Source organism: Bidens hawaiensis, unplaced genomic scaffold, assembly GCF_021521415.1.
Source record: "Bidens hawaiensis isolate Kalapana, Puna unplaced genomic scaffold, B.hawaiensis_p1.1 tig00055079_1, whole genome shotgun sequence".
Taxonomy (NCBI): domain Eukaryota; kingdom Viridiplantae; phylum Streptophyta; class Magnoliopsida; order Asterales; family Asteraceae; genus Bidens; species Bidens hawaiensis.
Window position 1 is genome coordinate 9,394 of NW_027499946.1, and position 18,094 is coordinate 27,487.

Below are 18,094 nucleotides of genomic sequence, written 5' to 3' on the forward strand. Positions count from 1 at the left end.
TATTATTATTATTATTATTATTATTATTTACAGTTTTAGTTGCCATATGCTTTGAGATTGTTAGGATGTGCTCATATTAGACTGTTACGTCTTCATTCAGTTTAAATAGTTAGGCTGTAATATTTACGGAAATGATTAATTTCATTTTGTTCAATTTGTTGCTATTTTTGCTTGCGTATGCCCATAGAACCGCACAGATTATGTTCTGCTTCTGTTGTTTAATTATTATTTATAGTTAATGTTACTGACTTACTATTACATTTACATGTTCATTCAATCTAAACAGTTAGGTTGTAATGTATGAATAAGTTAGTGATAGGGAAGTCCAATACGACTAATTTAATTTCGTTCAATTCACTGATATTTTCTCTTGCATTTGCGAATAGAAACACACAGATTAGTTCAGAGGTATTTGTTTATGTTCTGCTCATATTTTTCTGAATGATTTATACTTTTTGTTGCTGATGCTTTAAGATTGAATGAAAGTACCTTGTTAGGATGTGCTTATGTTTTGGAATGTATGTTAGATTGTTACTGTTACATGTTGTTTCAATTTAAACGGTTAGGTTGTAATATTTGGGGAAACTATTAATCTCAGCTTAAGTTAGTGATTACTGGCCGGTTGTCTAATTTAGTTTCAGTTAACAATATCATACCTGCAACAATAGTGTATTGTCAACATGTTTCAGTGGTTTATCAAATAATATTAGAAACTAAGTTCTTACCTGGATATTTGTGCTTGATATAGAAACTACTCTCAAAGCTTATAATAGTTTGTTTCTCTATTAGTGTCTTTTCAAATGCTTGCGTTCCATTCTTCAGAGATGTATCTAAAGACTGCTGGTTGTAATATCATACAACAGTATGCATCATCGATTAGCAGTTAATTAGAGTTCGAGTACTAAAAAATAAATCAGTGCATCACCGATTAGCGACTAGTCGCGATTAAATATTATTTTTCCAGCACTGCTGGTTGTAATATCAATTAACAACATCAAACATGCAACTGCGGTGTATTGTTCACTGTCTTTCATGGTGTCTCTAAACAGCTTAGAGAGTTATTTGTACTAAATTATCTTCTTGTGCTTGATGATATAGAAACTACACTTGAAGCTTATAATAATTCAGTTCACAAAAGACAATTTGTTTTCTATTAGTAGTTAGTACCTTTTCAAATGCTTCTGTTCCAATGATTAACCATTATCCATTTTACTGTTAGATCATGATGCGATTGCCAGACGATGCACAAGCTAGCAGTGAGTTGTGGGATGAGGTGGTTGATTGCGTTAAGGTGCAGTGTAATATCCCGAAATTTCTAAGAACAAATAATTAATACATTATTTATTTAAGATGGAAAAGTTTACTTAAGTTAGTAGAAAAATAAAATAATAAAGATAGAATGATAAGTAGGCTAATTAGAAGGAATCAATTATGAACCAAAAAGGAAAGATGGGCCTAAGGTTCATGGGTTTAAGGGAGTATAAATACCCGTTAAAGCCCTAATCCTTTCCATTTTTCATACATCTCCACACCATAGCCTACACCATCAAAACACACACTTACCCAATTCCCGTTTTTGAGAAAAACACCCACAAAGACACAAATATTCCCGGAGATCTAGCCGTCGGATCGGTCTCAAATTTTAACCGAGTATTCCTGACATATAAATGAAGATTTCCACCGAAAAGATCTTCGATCAGAGGTCGGGAAGTCCGGTTTTTATCAGTAAAACCACAGCAGCTCAAAAGTGAAGATTTCGGCGACTGTTCAGCTATTCCGGCGACTGTAGCGGCGGTTTCCGGCGAAGGTGAGCTGATGGGTTTGTAGATCGGGACAAGACGGTTCCGTGGCCGCTTGAATAACTCAAATCGGAGTTCGTTTGATATGGTTTTGAGCATCTCGAGTGATTTCATACAAACACCTCAAAGTTACGTTTTTGTTAAAAATGCTTACTTTTCATAAACGGATTTACATGAAAATTGGTAATATGATAGATCGGGTCTAGATAAATCATAAAGCTTCAAACTTGATGATTAATATGGACGTAAAGGGCTCATGGCTAGATACGGCTCATGAATGAAACCCTAGAACTAGCTTAAAGAACATTTTAGGGTTAAAGGTTCAATCTTTATGACTAGAATGGGTTAGATCTTGAAGCCGTGAGGTTAACGGGAGGTTACAAATGAGAAACGGTTAAGGTGGTTGGGCTATAGATGATTTAAAGATTAACCATGGACCGTTAGCCGTTATAGAATGGGTTTAAAGGTAGAAACCTGAGCTGAACGCATCAGACCAGGGGTCTCGGTGACCTGAGCCTCCGTTTGGGGTTCTCGGTCAACGCGAGAACTCGGTCAACATGGGTCTTCGGCCAAATGGTGTTCTCGGTCAACAAGAATTCTCGGTGATTCAGGGTTCTCGGCCATGTGGTTCTCGGTCAAGACCATAGTTGTCGGTCACAGGCTGGGTTCCCTGCCAAGAGTTCTCGGCTGACTAGTCCTCTGTTGGGCTTTGGGCTGAATCCAGTTGGGCTCAGATAGTGAACAGTTTGCCTGAAACAACTAAGCCCACATCATGTAAAGCCCATAGTTAAAATCAGATCAGCCCATCAGCATGAACTAAAATAAACAAGCCCAACTTAGAATCATATTGGTTAACTTAAATACCAACTTAATCAAGTTGAAGGTTAATTAACAAAAATATATATTACAGTTAGCCGAGCTCAGTTAAAGAGAGGAACTACGATAAACGGCGAGCACAATAGGATCTAGGTGAGTTTCTAGCCCCATTTCCTTGCTATGTTTTTGGGGCTGTGTGCATACTCGATGTGATTAGTTAATACACTTACCTAAGTGGTAAGTGTATGCCTTATATGATTTATGTATGAATGAATGCTTGACGATGCATGAACGATCTTCGGATATTGCATGTGCCGTCAAGGGATAGTATAAAGATATGATTGACATATGATGCATAGATGATGTATGGACTTATGAAAGTTATAATTATGAATGTATAGAAAGGTACGAAAGGTATAGATAGAACAAGGGAACCGACCCTAATAATGTCGGCGAATGTAGGGAACCGACCCTAATAATATCGGCGAATGTAGGGAACCGACCCTAATAATATCGGCGAATGTAGGGAACCGACCCTAATAATATCGGCGAATGTAGGGAACCGACCCAAATAATGTCGGCGAATGTAGGGAACCGACCCTAATAATGTCGGCGAATGTAGAGAACCGACTCTAATAATATCGGCGAATGTAGAGGACCGACCCTAATAATATCGGCGAAGGTTATAGGACGTAAGGCTCTTTAAAATGCATGTATGAATGAAAGTATGTATGTTAATATGAAAGAAAGAATGAAAGTACGTAAGTATGTAAGTATGTAAGATAATAGAAGGTATGTACCTTCAGGTGCATATGTAAATATGTGAATGTATTGTACGTTGCCTGATTAACTAGAACTCACTCAGCGTAGCTGACTTTTAGTGTGCACGCAGGCTAATCGATTGAGACAGCTGGTTTGAGGGAGACACATGGCAATACTGAAGAGGCTGGCATCTGAAGATTTGTCGTGATGTTTTGATACTATGTTTAATGTTATGTTTTTGAAAGACAAGTTATAGATGTTTGTAATGGATGGTTGACAGTTTATATTATTCCGCGAAGGTTTTAATTAACTCTGATATTTAGAACTGTGTTTATGAGTAAATCCAACGTTAAAAGTGAGGCACCGGAAACGGGGCCTTACATGCAGGTTCCGGTCAGGGCTTTGTCTCGTTCTGCAAGTGATGCAGAGAACAGTGACATTGTGGAAACAGTACCTTTAGAACAGAATCCAGTGAGAAAACGCTATAATACTCTTTCTGCAGATATGATTTGTTCAAATGACAACCTTCTAACAGAAATCCTTGCCCGGATCCCATTTCCCATCCTTGGGTTCAAATCTGTATCCAAACACTGGCAGAGGCTTATAAGTGACGGCATTTCACCCGCTGGTATGACAGGCTTTTGACCTCTCCAAGTCTTTTTTTTTTTTTGCAATAAGTACATCCCGTTTGATGATGATGACCAAAACCCTCCTTTTTGTAGCCTCGATTTCTGCCCTGATCTTAACGGTATCAAAATCGTGCAATCCTGTAACGGTTTACTGCTTTGTTGTAGCGAACGTAAGTACTATGTGTTGAATCCCACCACCAAGCAGTTTGCGATTATCCCATCGGCTCCCGGAGGTGATGACATCCGTTTCATGGGTCTGGCATTCCATCAAACAACTTGTCCGCATTACAAAGTAGTTTGTATTCTGAATATAAATCCAAGTGAGGTTTTGTTTCTTATTCAAATATACTCATCTGACACTAGGGAATGGAAGACAATCAGTTATTTCGTTGATCATGATTACTTGTATGTCGGAAGCGGAGTTTACTGGAATTGTGCGATTCACTGGGCCCCATCTTGTCCTAATCCGTGCTATTTCGATCTCAACTTAGAACAGTTTCAAAAGTTGCCATTGCCGATGCAGGTGAGTGTTGAAAAATTGGGAGGTTATTTCCTAATTTACTTTGGTGAATCTCGAGGCCATCTGCATCTGGTGGCTTATGTCAAACATGAATCTGGTTTCTACCTTAATGTGTATGAGATGTTAGGGGACCATTCGGGGTGGAGTCAAGTACAAAGTGGATCTTCATGATCTTCCGGATTTGTATCCTAATAAGAATGAGAGCAGTTCAATTTATAGTCGTTGTGATCTTGAAATAATTGATTTTCTAGAACCATCAGAATATCATTGGGGGTGGCTTGTCAAGTACAGAGTGGAGCCTCATGGTCTATTTCCTGATAATATATTGTACCGTTCATGCAGTATTGAAGTAATTGATGTTGTTAGAGGTGAAGATGAAGAAGAAGATACATTCATGGTGTTGAAAATGCAAGAGAAGATTTCTGGATAAGAGCGTTAAGCAGCTATGCGATGGGATAATGTTTGAATGCCTTCCAAGAAGTGGACTCAGGGAAGTTCATCGTTATATTCAGTCTTTAACTTCATTCTAGACAAGAATCCAGTTTCTAATTTTCTGAAATTGCATCTAGGTCGCTTTTCTCCTCTATATGACTATTGATTTGGAGTTGAGTTTTTAGCTTTAAGAAGATCGTAGGTGAAGTTTTATCATGCAAGTAAGGTGTTTGATATAATGTCTCAGTGACTTGGATTAGGGTTTGATAAAAATGTTTTAATTTGTTTATAGTCTTTTGAGAATTTAATAAGCTTGTTGAGATCAGTAATTGTGAAATCTCAGTTCTTCCAATTGTGCCTGCTAAATATTGTTTGTTTGAGAATAACTTCTTGTTTTCTTGTTCAGTTTTGATGATAAATGTCCACCAGCAAGTTGTAAATGGGTCATAAACGGGTTGGCGGGCTGACCTTACAAAATATATATTTTTATCGTTTTGTTCTAACTCTAAACGGCCCATTTTATTAAACGCTTAAATAGGTCAACTCAAACACGACATGCTTTATTAAATGGGTTAAACATTAGAATGCATTGTTGGAAAAACAGGACAGCTCAAGCCGTTTAGCAATACTTTGTGCTTCCAAAATTGATACTTTTATCAGTATTTTCTGAGTTTATGCTTCAAATGGGTTATTTTGTACCGGACAAAACGAGCCAGGTTCTTTCGGGAAGTAAAACTAGAAGTGAAAAGATGAGTGCGTCATGTTGTTTACCAATTGGTCAAAATAGATATGGTTCGAATAAGTTGGGTAACTGGGTTGACCTGCAAACATTTTTTGGGCCCTCTTTGAATGTATATATATTCATACCAGATGATTTAATTAAGGTAACAGAAACTATATTATTACAATAAGTTTAATAACTGCAATTGCTTTCTAAATTTCAAATTCAGCTTTGTTGTAATAGAAGGCATCAGTTTCGTGTCGTCTGTAACATTAATTTTGTACCATATCAGCATCAGCAGCAACATCTCATAAAACATCAGCTGCAAGTGTTTGTGGTGCTTATTTTAACAGTAATCCTTCTTCACTATCGAGCGCCGTATCGCTTCTGTCGAACGCATTATTCAATTCGCTGCTATTTTCGCCTGCATACGCGATCCTAACAATTCCGAGGAATGCGATGCTTTTTTACAACAGTTTCTTTGGTTTCTCATTGCTGCTGCCAACAGAATCGCTGCTTGTCAAGGTATTTCGGAGGTATTTGTTTATGTTCTGCTTATATTTTTTTAATTATTATAAGTTTTGTTGTCATATGCTTTGAGATTGTTACCATCCCATATTCAATCAATTTAAACAGTTTGGTACTCAGGATAAATGTAGGGAAACTTTAAGTTATAGCTTAAGTTAGTGATTACTGGCTGGTTGTAATATCATTGTTTATTAGGGAGCTATATGTCTAATTTAGTTTCATTTAATAATATCAAACCTGCAACTTAAGTGTATGGTCAGCATACTTCTGTGGTGTATCTAAACAGCTTCGAGTTATTTGTACTAAATTATCTTATACCATAATAAACTCTTACCTGGAATGTTGTGCTTAATATAGAAACTACTCTCATACCTAAAAGGCAATTTATTCCTCTATTGTTACATTTTCGAATGCTTTTGTTCTAATTTTCGTCCCAAGCTAACCATTTTCCATTTTTCTGTTAGATCATGACGCAAGACGATGCGCAAGTCAGCAATGAGTTGTGGGATGAGATGATTGATTGCATTAAGGACTTAATCAGTCAAACATGTAGTCAAAGGACTTATTGGTGAATTCCTCAAAAAGCCTATTCGGTATTTCTTCAACTCTATTGATATACATTTCTTTTTGTTAAAAGTTAATATTATAAAAAAAATCTAATATACTGTACTATAGGTGAATTTTTTTAAAAAAAAATTATGAACAGTTTAATAAAAAATTGTATTATGGTTAATGGAAATAAATTGCCATAGTATGAATCTATATTCTACCAAATAATTTTTTTTTGGACAAATTTTATTTACTTCCCAGGACATAAACCCAGGACCTTTGGGCGTTTAAGAGACTTTTGTCTCTGCCAGTGGGACACCAACCCCAGGACTGCTAGGAATAAATATAATGTATGTTTTGGTTCATTCACAATATCTGAATCTGATTATTCAATATTACATAATCTTGTAACAGACCACGATCACGAGATTTCTTTCCTCAAAGACCGATTTCGCCTTTGACTTACATTGGTTTCACATCTAATGATATTGCGTCGAAAGCTTACATTGCAAGCTAGTTTTCGTCAGCATATAAGGCAGTCTTCCGCCTTTAAAACTCACACCTCTTCTGTCTCCATCTCCGCCGCTCTAAAATGGCAATTACCAGATCCAAAATTAGGAAACCCGAAACGCTTTAAAGCCCTGCTTACCGCAGGCCTCCACAACAGATTCCGATCGTCAATTGACTTCGTCTGCGGAACGGATCGGTTCCAACGATGACATTTTAACCGAGATCCTTCTCTGGCTCCCTGTTATCTTCATCCTTCAGTGCAAATCTGTATCCAAATACTGGGAGTGGCTTTTAAGTCAACGGCATTTCACACTCCGTCTTGACAAACTTCAGATCTCTCTCCTGGTCTTTTTATCCGTGATAATTACATCCCGTTTGATGTTGAAGACCTTAGCCCTCCTCCGTTCTGTAGACTCGATTTCTGCCCTGATCTTAACGGTATCAAAATTGTGCAATCATGTAATGGTTTACTTCTTTGTTGTAGCGATCGCGGTCGTATACGCGATCGTAAGTATTATGTGGTCGATCCCACCACCAAACAGTTGCGATCGTCCCACCTGTCCCCGGAGGTGACGACGCTCGTAAGTATATCTGTTTCATCGGGCTCGCATTTGATCAAAAAACTTGTCCGCATTACAAAGTTGTTTGTATCCTTAGTTCAAAGAAAACAAAATCCCGTCCCCTTGAGTATTCGTTGCTTATTCAAATCTATTATTCAGAAACAAGGGATTGGAAGACAAACAATCATTTCTGTCATTCTCATTACCCGGATTTTAGAATGGAGTCTATTGGAATGGAGCAATTTACTGGCCTTCTAATATCAATTCATGGTACTTTGATCTTAACATAGAAAAGTTGCAAGATCTGCCTTTACCGTTGTCTGTGCAGAAGAATAGTTCCCCCCCAATTTACTTTGGGGAATCTCGAGGCCATCTGCATCTGATGGATACAGTTGGTCATGGACCCGATACCTACCTGATAATATATGAGATGTTGGCAGACCACTCGGGGTGGTTTGTCAAGTACACAGTGGAGCTTCATAAATATGATCTTCCTTTGTTTCATCCTTGTATGATTAAGACCTACCGGCGATCCACTAATTGCGCATTTGAAGTACTTGATGTTGTTAGAGGTGAAAAAGAAGAAGATGCATTCATGGTGTTGAAAATTTGGCATAGCATCATAAGGTACAATCTTTGGGATAACAGTTTCAAGACCTTATTCAATATGACTGACAAGAGCTTTGTTAGTATATGCGATGATGCTCATCGCTATATCCAATCTTTAACTTTGTTCTAAATGACAATCTAGTGGTAACATTGCATCTTGTTCCCTATTTGATTTGGAGTCTAGTTTTTAGCTGTAAGGAGATTGCAGGTGAAGTATATGATGCCGCCATGACTTAGGATTTGTGTGTTGATTAAATGTTTATGTTAGTTAATCATCGACCCTGTTAAGTTTATTAGAAAATACTGTTAGTATAGTTTAGTGCCAAAATTGTATTAGATGATAGTTTGTGTAGAAACTGTAAATATGTAAAATAGAACATATATGACGCTTTATGAAACGTCACGACCCTTGCCGGAGTAACCGTCAAGTAACCGTCGCCAGCAATAACCGTCACCGGAAGGTATAAATACTCCCCCTTGGTTGATTGTAATCATCACAAACACATTCAGATTAATAAAGAAATCGTTTCCATATTATTGTGTGTTCATATTATTGTTTATCGATCCAATTTTTTATCAAATTGGTATCAGAGCGCAGGCAGAAACAAGAAGAAGATCTGAGTGTTTCTTATTCAATTTTACTAACCCTAAAATTGACAATAGAGAAAAGCGCTTACCGGTTCCGAAATCGAAATCCCGAAGTGATTGTGGATTTCATAAACTTGCAGATTGTAAAACCCCAGATCGTCGACGCCTGAAAATCATATCAGGGCTACCAGTTTGTGTCGCAAGTAGTGCGATTACAACGAGGGAAGATTCGCTAGACGAGCGATTAGAGGAGACAGTGGATTCAACTCTATTCTGGAAGAAAGATTGAATTGAGATTCAATCACCGTAGTGGCGGCGTGGAACCAGAGGAAGAAGAAAAAAACCACGAAGTTGGTTTTGTGAAAGTGGAAACGTGTAAACAAGAAAAGATAAGTCAAAAGGACTTTTAATTTGTTAATTATCAAATTAACAAATTATTCTTGTTTAAAAAAAAAGACTTTTATAAACAAAGTATTTTTGTTTATTTTGTTTAAAAGAACATTCAAAAAAAATCAAACGAAAGTTTTTTTTGTAAAAAATTATTTTAGTTTTAAAATTAAAATAGTTTTGGAAAATAAAAGTATTTAAATCTTTTTATAAATCTTATAACAAGATTAAGTGGGATCGAAGGCTTATACCGATCAAAAATTTTGCATCGAAACAACGATAGCAAGCTGACCCGTTTATAGCGATTAAAGAAAATATCGCACGATGTCAGACGGACAAGAAACCTCAACAAGTCAGAATAGCCAACCCAACCACCCAAGGGATAACACATCATTATCCTTTTATTGTCCCGTATTAAAACCCACTAACTATACAATATGGGCAGTAAAAATTAAAGCAATTTTTAACGTTCATGGATTATGGGAAGCCATTGAACCAGAAGAAGGAAAAGTTATTGACCCAAAAAGGAACAACATGGCAATAGCCTACCTTTATCAAGCACTGCCAGAAGACGTGGTACTACAAGTAGCTCAATATACGAAAGCTACAGAAATATGGGAAGCAATCAAAGTAAGAAACATGGGTGTCGAAAGAGTAAAAAAGACACGGCTCTCAACTCTAAGGGCTGAATTTGAGTCATTAAAGATGAAAGATGGAGAAACCATCGATGACTTCTCGGGAAAATTAAACGGGCTAGTCTCCAAAGCCGTAACACTTGGCGCAACAATTGATGAATCTGACATGGTTAGGAAACTCCTTGAATCCATGCCAGATCGTTTTATTCATATCGTTGCAACAATCGAACAATGCTACGATGTTGACAACATGAAGTTGGAAGAAGCCATAGGGAGACTTAAAGCATATGAAGAACGAATCAAAGGAAAAGAAGATTCGAGTATGAAGGATAGTAAACTATTGTTTACTCGTTCGCAAGGAAAGTATAAACAACAAGCTGGTCATCGTCCTAAGCAAGGACAAAATCGTAATAATTACAACGGCCGTGGAAAGAGCCGTGGGCATGGAAAGCCATTTAGACAAGACCGTGGAGGTCAAGGATCATCGTCAAATGATCGGAAGGACCAGTCAAAGTATAAAGACAAAAGTCAAATAAAGTGTTACTAATGTAATGAACTTGGTCATTACGCATCTGAGTGTCAAAAGTCCAAGAATAAAGAAGAAGCCAATATTGTTCAAACCGAACAAGTAATAAAAACTCTCTTGTTAGCTAGCTGTAGCTCCAAACAGGAAGATGCAATTTTCCTCAATGAAGAAAAGATAACACCAAGGAAATCCGAAGCCGAGCCAAGTAACAAAGATATATGGTACTTGACAACGGAGCAAGCAACCATATGACAGGCATTAAATCTCATTTCTCTGAATTAAATGAAGACATTAATGGAGAAGTAAAATTCGGAGATGGCTCGCATGTGAAGATAAGAGGAAAAGGCTCAATACGAGTAAATTGCAATAACGGTGAAGAAAAGACGATCACCGACGTATATTACATACCCGATCTTCGAAATAACATTTTGAGCTTAGGACAAGCTACTGAAAATGGGTGTGATATACGAATAAAGAATGAGTTTTTATGGATATATGATGACTCTGGTGATCTCCTAATGAAGGTGGAAAGATCACAAAATCGTCCCTACAAAGTAAAGCTTGATATGGGAAAATCAATGTGTTTTCTTACAAAAGCAAACGAGACGTCAATGTTGTGGCATGCAAGACTCGGACACATTGGATTCAAGTTCGTTAAAATGATTGTTAAGAAAAATATGGCCAAGGGTGTGCCAGATTTTACCCATCAGCCACAAGTATGTGATATATGTCTAGCTGGAAAACAAACACGACACTCATTTCCAGCTCAAACACAATTTCGAGCAAAGAGACCGCTCGAATTAGTCTACGGCGACCTATGTGGCCCAATCTCACCAACAACACAATACGGTAACAAATATGTGTTTTTATTGGTGGATGATTACTCTCGATATATGTGGGCATATATCATAAAGTCTAAGGATGAAGCATTGAACTTTTTCGTTAAGTTCAAAGAAGTAGTTGAAGCTAAAACAGGTCATAAGATTAAGACCTTAAGGACCGACAGAGGAGGAGAGTTTACCTCGAAAGAGTTCAAGACATTTTGTGAAAGAAATGGTATACTACGACAACTCACAGCTCCCTGCACTCCACAACAGAATGGAGTGGTAGAACGCAAGAACAGAACCGTGATCGGAACTACACGGTGCCTACTAAAAGGTATGAATGTCCCACAAAACTTTTGGGGTGAAGGAGTGAGACATGCGGTGTATGTGCTAAATCGCAGACCAACAAAGGCCCTTGAAAACATTACACCATATGAAGCAATGTCAGGGCGAAAGCCGAATTTAAAACACTTGAGAGTGTTCGGCTGTGTGGCTCACGCAAATATTCCTGCAGTAAATTTAAGGAAACTCGATGATCGAAGTGAAAAAACCATTTATTTGGGTACCGAACCAGGTAGTAAAGCATATCGGTTATATAACCCAAATACAAATAAAGTAATGGTGAGCCGCGATGTGGAATTTGAAGAAAACAAGGCATGGGATTGGAAGAATCATCTCACAAATGCCGATGAAGGACCCGAATGGGTAGACTTTGTGGTTGAAGGAGAATTAACCACAACCGATGATAATCAAAATGAGACCTATGGGGAAGATCCCGATGAACCAGAAACCCCAAGTACCCCACCAAGCCAAGGATCACAGTCGATAGGGCAAAGTACACCCTCAACTGACTCTAACTCATCCAGTCCAGGTCAAGATAAATCTCATGTGTTTTCACAAAATGAATCTGTAAACGAAAACACTGAAAATGAAGAGATAGACCCTAACGTAGATGACACACCAATTCAAGGTCTACGTAATTTGGCCGAAATATATGAAAGAGCTCCAGCCATGGACGAGCATGGAGATTTTGTAATTCAAGGAGTTGACATGTATGGAAATGAACTCCTATTGATGCACGAAGAACCAATGAATTACAAAGAAGCGACTGGAAATAATGCATGGGAAAAGGCAATGAAAGAAGAGTTAGATTTGATAGAAAAGAATAAAACATGGACACTGACCAACCTACCTACTGGACATAAGCCCATTGGTTTGAAATGGGTATTTAAGTTGAATAAATACGCAAAAGGTGAAGTAACAAAATATAAAGCACGCCTTGTCGCAAAAGGATACGTACAAAGACATGGTATTGACTGTGAAGAAGTATTCGCACCAGTAGCTAGAATCGAAACCATTCGATTACTACTCGCACTAGCTGCACATGAAGGATGGACTATTCATCACCTCGACGTCAAGATAGCATTCTTGCATGGTGAATTAAACGAAGAAGTATATGTAGAGCAACCTGAAGGTTTCGTGAAACCAGGAGCTGAAAATAAGGTCTACAAACTAATAAAAGCATTATATGGACTACGTCAAGCACCACGAGCTTGGAATATTAAATTAAATAATACTTTAAAGGACCTTGGTTTCAAGAAATGTCCAAGAGAAGCAGCAGTGTATACACGTGAAAAGGGAAAAAGAAAGTGTCTATGTTGATGACTTAATCGTAACAGGAAACGATAAAGAAGATATCTCAAAATTCAAGCAGCAAATGAAGAAATCATTTGAAATGAGTGATCTTGGAGAACTAAAGTACTATCTAGGGATCGAAGTACTACAAAATGAAGAAGGGGTGACGTTAAAGCAATCGGGTTATGCAAAGAAGCTATTAAAGGACGCTGGGATGTTAGAATGTAATCCTACGCGATACCCGATGGAAGCAGGTCTAAAATTATCAAAGAATGAAGAAGGAGCTGAAGCAAATGCAACGGAATACCGAAAGCTGATAGGATGTCTAAGGTATCTAACTCATACAAGACCAGACATCAACTTTGCAGTAGGATATGCAAGTCGGTTTATGCACTCGCCAAAAGTAGCTCACATGAAAGCCGTGAAACACTAACTACGATATGTAAGAGGTACAATCGAGTATGGAATTCATTACAAGAAAGGAGGCAGAAAAGTATTGAAGGGTTATAGTGATAGCAGCTATAACATGGACGTTGATGATGGAAAGAGCACAACTGGAACTGTATTTTATTTCTGTGATGCTCCAATTGCATGGAATACTCAGAAACAATCTACAGTTGCTCTATCATCTTGTGAAGCAGAATTCATGGCATTTGCCTCAGCTGCATGCCAAGCCTTATGGTTACAAGGATTATTAGAAGACTTGACTAGTTGGAAGCAAGAGAAAGTGACACTGTTTGTGGATAACAGGTCAGCAATAGCATTGATGAAAAATCCAGTGTTTCACGGGGAAGCAAACATATAAGTACAAAATACCACTTCATACGAGAATGCGTGGAGAAGCAACAAATCGAAGTGGAGCACATTAGTGGCGAGGAACAGAAGGCAGATATACTAACAAAGGCATTACCAAGAATCAAGTTCATGTAGATGCGCGAACTACTAGGTGTCAAGGACCTCGCAATACAAGATCGAGCTTAAGGGGGTGATTGTTAGTTAATCATCGACCCTGTTAAGTTTATTAGAAAATACCGTTAGTATAGTTTAGTGCCAAAATTGTAATTAGATGATAGTTTGTGTAGAAACTGTAAATATGTAAAATAGAACAGATGTGACGCTTTACGAAACGTCACGACCCTTGTCGGAGTAACCGTCAAGTAACCGTCGCCTGCAATAACCGTCACCGGAGGGTATAAATACCCCCCCTTGGTTGATTGTAATCATCACAAACACATTCAGATTAATAAAGAAATCGTTTCCATATTATTGTGTGTTCATATTATTGTTTATCGATCCAATCGTTTCCATATTATTGTGTGTACAATCTTTGGGATAATAGTTTCAAGACCTTATTCAATATGACTGACAAGAGCTTTGTTAGTATATGCGATGATGCTCATCGCTATATCCAATCTTTAACTTTGTTCTAAATGACAATCCAGTGGTAACATTGCATCTTGTTCCCTATTTGATTTGGAGTTTAGTTTTTAGCTGTAAGGAGATTGCAGGTGAAGTATATGATGCCGCCATGACTTAGGATTTGTGTGTTGATTAAATGTTTAAACTTGCTATTTAATGTTTCATGTCTTTGGGAATTTTATATGCTTTTGTTGAGATTATTACTTTATATCTTATTTGATATTTCCTGGGTGGGTACATTTTCAATTTCAATTGTTGCTATAATAACAGTATATGGGCCGGCTTTGTTTCAGTTTCTCCACCATACTATTGGAAATGTGACTGGTTTTCATTCTGTATCGTTCGTTAAATATTTTGGTCATTCTTTTCTCTATATGCGAGTGAAATTGCGACCTGTTGCCAGTTGATCTTTTTTTTTTCGTCTTCCATGTGTGTGATTTGGAGGTGAATTTTTAGCTTAGGAAGACTGCAGGTGATGTAAATATGTGAAACAGTTGACACCACACTTTTTGTTGTGTCAGTTTGATGGAAATGACATTTGTGATCTTAGGGAGGGTATACAGAACTAGAGTTAATCATTAAGCGGTATATTCTTGAAGCTCTTTTACATCTAGGATCCCTATCACACGCCTGTCAAAAATGGTCGGTACAGATTGTTTTGAAATTGCAAAACTCATCGCCAATTCGTTTAGCGTTTAGCTTCGAAATTCAAGCGCCACTTAATGTTTTAAGCTTTATCTGGTGATAAAACAACACAAAACTCGTCTCAATGGCTTTCAAATTCAAGATTCACACTCACAATGCTGCACATACACTTTACCAGTGATTTGACGATTCAAAACCCATCGCCAAACGAATTGGCAATCGGTTTAACCTTGTACTAACCATTCTTAACGATGTATGATAGGGTTATGTGGGAGAAAACCCATTGTCAGTTGATATGGCGATGATTCTAGATATAAAACGGCTTCGGTAATGTACCTTATTATGATTAGCTCACTACATTGTATGCCTAATACCCATTTTAAAAAAAATCAGTTAAACTTAGATTAGATTAGTAATACCTCATCTTGAAACTTGGAAGATCATTTGTTTAAAAAGTGAATTGAGTTGGTGGATGCATTCGTGAATGTGAAAAGAGTTGCTAAATTTTGTATGACAACTTTAAAGGATGCGATCATGGAACGAAGAGAGTTACCGAAACACACTCGAATTGGTATTCTTCAATTACCAATCAATCAAGTCTATTATACGTGACAAAAATTTGTAATGACTAATAAGCTCATGGGATATTTAGTCGATGAAAAATAAAGGAACAAATACTATTTATAAATCTACTTTTAAAAATAAGACTAATAACTTCATGGGATATTAGTCGATGAGAAAAAGGAGCAAATATACTATGTTCAAATCTGCTTGTACAAATAAGACTACGGACTACCTATGCACATTTGTGAATAGATGTGCACAAAAAAACCGGTTCCGGAACCGACCCGGAACCGGTTCCAGTTCCTACCCGAAGGATCTAATACCCGGTTTGGGTATTTTTGTACCCGAAAATCGTACCCGGTTCCCTTATTTGTATTTCCCCATCGGTTCCAACCCGATTCCTACCCGGTTCCTAATTGTACCCGGTTCGGTTCCTACCCGAAAAAATCGGTTCCAACAGTTTTTTTTTAAAAAGTCAAACAAATGTCAAACTAGCCGTTGGAACCAGTTCCAACGGTAATATAGCCGTTGGAACCGGTTTTTGAGAAACAAAAGAGCCGTTGGAACCGGTTCCAACGGTAATATAGCCGTTGTAACCGGTTTTTGAGAAACAAAAGAGCCGTTGGAACCGGTTCCAACAGTAATATAGCCGTTGGAACCGGTTCTTGTAGCACAAAAACTATATATAAGTTGTTTTCCATTACTTGTTTCACTACCAAACTCAAAAACAAACTAAAATACTTCTCCTTTAGCAAACCCGTTACCCGACCATCCAACTAAATATTATTATGGCACCCATCAAAAAAACTAACAAGAAGGCTAAGAAGAGTGTTTTTATTGAACCCGTTCCTGCTACGGAGGACCCAAATGTTGTTGCGGTAGTCAACAATAACCGCAACCAAGACATATGGAAGAATTGGGATTTGGTTGTGAATGACGAAGGTTATCAAAAGGCTCGTTGCAAACTATGTGGAGCACAATTAAAGCACGATTCCAACTCCACATTGAGAAAGCACATCGAGAAATCATATTGCAAGGCGTTGAAAGGGATTGGCGCGACCGATCAAATTGACTTGGGTAAAGACGGTACACTATTTCGTTACAACACGACTCAAGTTCAAGATAGAATAGCAAAGTTCGTTATTCAACGAGGTTTGCCGTTTAACCACTTTGATGACCCGGATTTGACGTCATTGATTCGAGAAACTCTATAACCGCGATACACACATGTAAGTCGTACTACCTTAAGACGTCATTGTATCAAGTTGTGGGAGTGTGCTAAAAAAGAGTTAATCGACTTTTTTCATTCTTTACAAGTGATGGTTAGTTTAACTACCGATGTTTGGTTGGCACTACACGGGTTGCCCGAATCATACATATGTGTCACCGCTCATTGGGTTGATCCGGTGACCTGGCAATTGATGAAACGCACCATCGCTTTTGAAAACTTCCCGTTCCCACATACCGTCGAAAAATTGTTTGAATTACTTGATGAAGTTATAACGACTTTCAACTTGAGAAATAAAATATTTTCGATTTCGTTTGACAACGCTTCAAACAATACTAAGGCGGCCGAAAAATTTATCATTAAATATTCACCACCTTGTTTCGGGGATTTTTTTCATGTTCGATGTGTTGCACATATCATTAACTTGATTGTTCAAAAAGGTCTCGACAATGAAAACATTTGTGAGGATTTAAAATTCTTTAGACTTATGTTACAAGATGTCTTCAAAAGTGATAAAAGAAGACATCTTGAATATAAGAACTATTGCAAGTCGGTTGAAAGAAAGTATTTGGGGCCAAATTGGGACGTTCCAACCCGTTGGAACTCAACTTGTCATATGCTAAAGTGTGCTTTTGCCCAACGCCAAACTTTACAATCTTTTCATACCAATCTTGTTGATGAACGCGAGACCGATATGCTTCCGGAAAGTGTTTGGGTGAATGTCGGTTTTTTGTTGGGGTATCTTGACGTGTTTAAAAACTCAACAACAAAGTTATCGGGAGTCTATTATCCTACTAGTTGTTGGGTTTTGCAAGAATTGTACTACATGTCTTGCACTTTTAAAAACTTTGCGGAGAAGAACAAAATCTTCAAGAATATTGTTGCGGTGATGAAGGAAAAGTTCTTAAAATATTTTGAAAACATACCGCCGGTCTTTACTTGTGCCGCCGCATTAAACCCCTATTGGAATGTTCATGGGGTTGAGACAACGATTGAGGAAATATTCGACAACTTGGGTATGCACGAGATCGACCCCAAGTTGTCGACGGAAGCGAAGGAAAAGTTCAACAAAAACCTTCAAGACCTTTATGACCATTATTTTCAAATGTATGGTCCAAGCACGAGATCGTCTTTTGTGAAAAAAACAACTAGTAGGTCGTGCAATGACCCACTTATAAACTTGATGAATGCGGTTCGTGAATCGGCAT

The 18,094-nt window shown here is 37.7% G+C and overlaps 1 protein-coding gene across 1 annotated transcript; it reads left to right on the forward strand.

Moving 5' to 3' along the window:
* Positions 1-3,758: 3,758 nt before the first annotated feature.
* LOC143600925 (F-box protein At5g07610-like) lies at positions 3,759-4,956 on the forward strand. Its single transcript, XM_077078466.1, has 3 exons — positions 3,759-3,956; positions 4,056-4,529; positions 4,654-4,956. The coding sequence occupies exons 1-3, from the start codon at positions 3,759-3,761 to the stop codon at positions 4,954-4,956; spliced, it is 975 nt and encodes a 324-aa protein (XP_076934581.1).
* Positions 4,957-18,094: the final 13,138 nt, after the last annotated feature.

Bases quoted from the DNA above. Each gene is read 5' to 3' on its own strand.
- LOC143600925 (XM_077078466.1), top strand. From the start codon at position 3,759: ATGCAGGTTCCGGTCAGGGCTTTGTCTCGTTCTGCAAGTGATGCAGAG. The intron at 3,957-4,055 runs GTATCCAAACAC...TTTTGCAATAAG, and splicing joins CCATCCTTGGGTTCAAATCT to TACATCCCGTTTGATGATGA. The intron at 4,530-4,653 runs GTGAGTGTTGAA...ATGAGATGTTAG, and splicing joins AGTTGCCATTGCCGATGCAG to GGGACCATTCGGGGTGGAGT.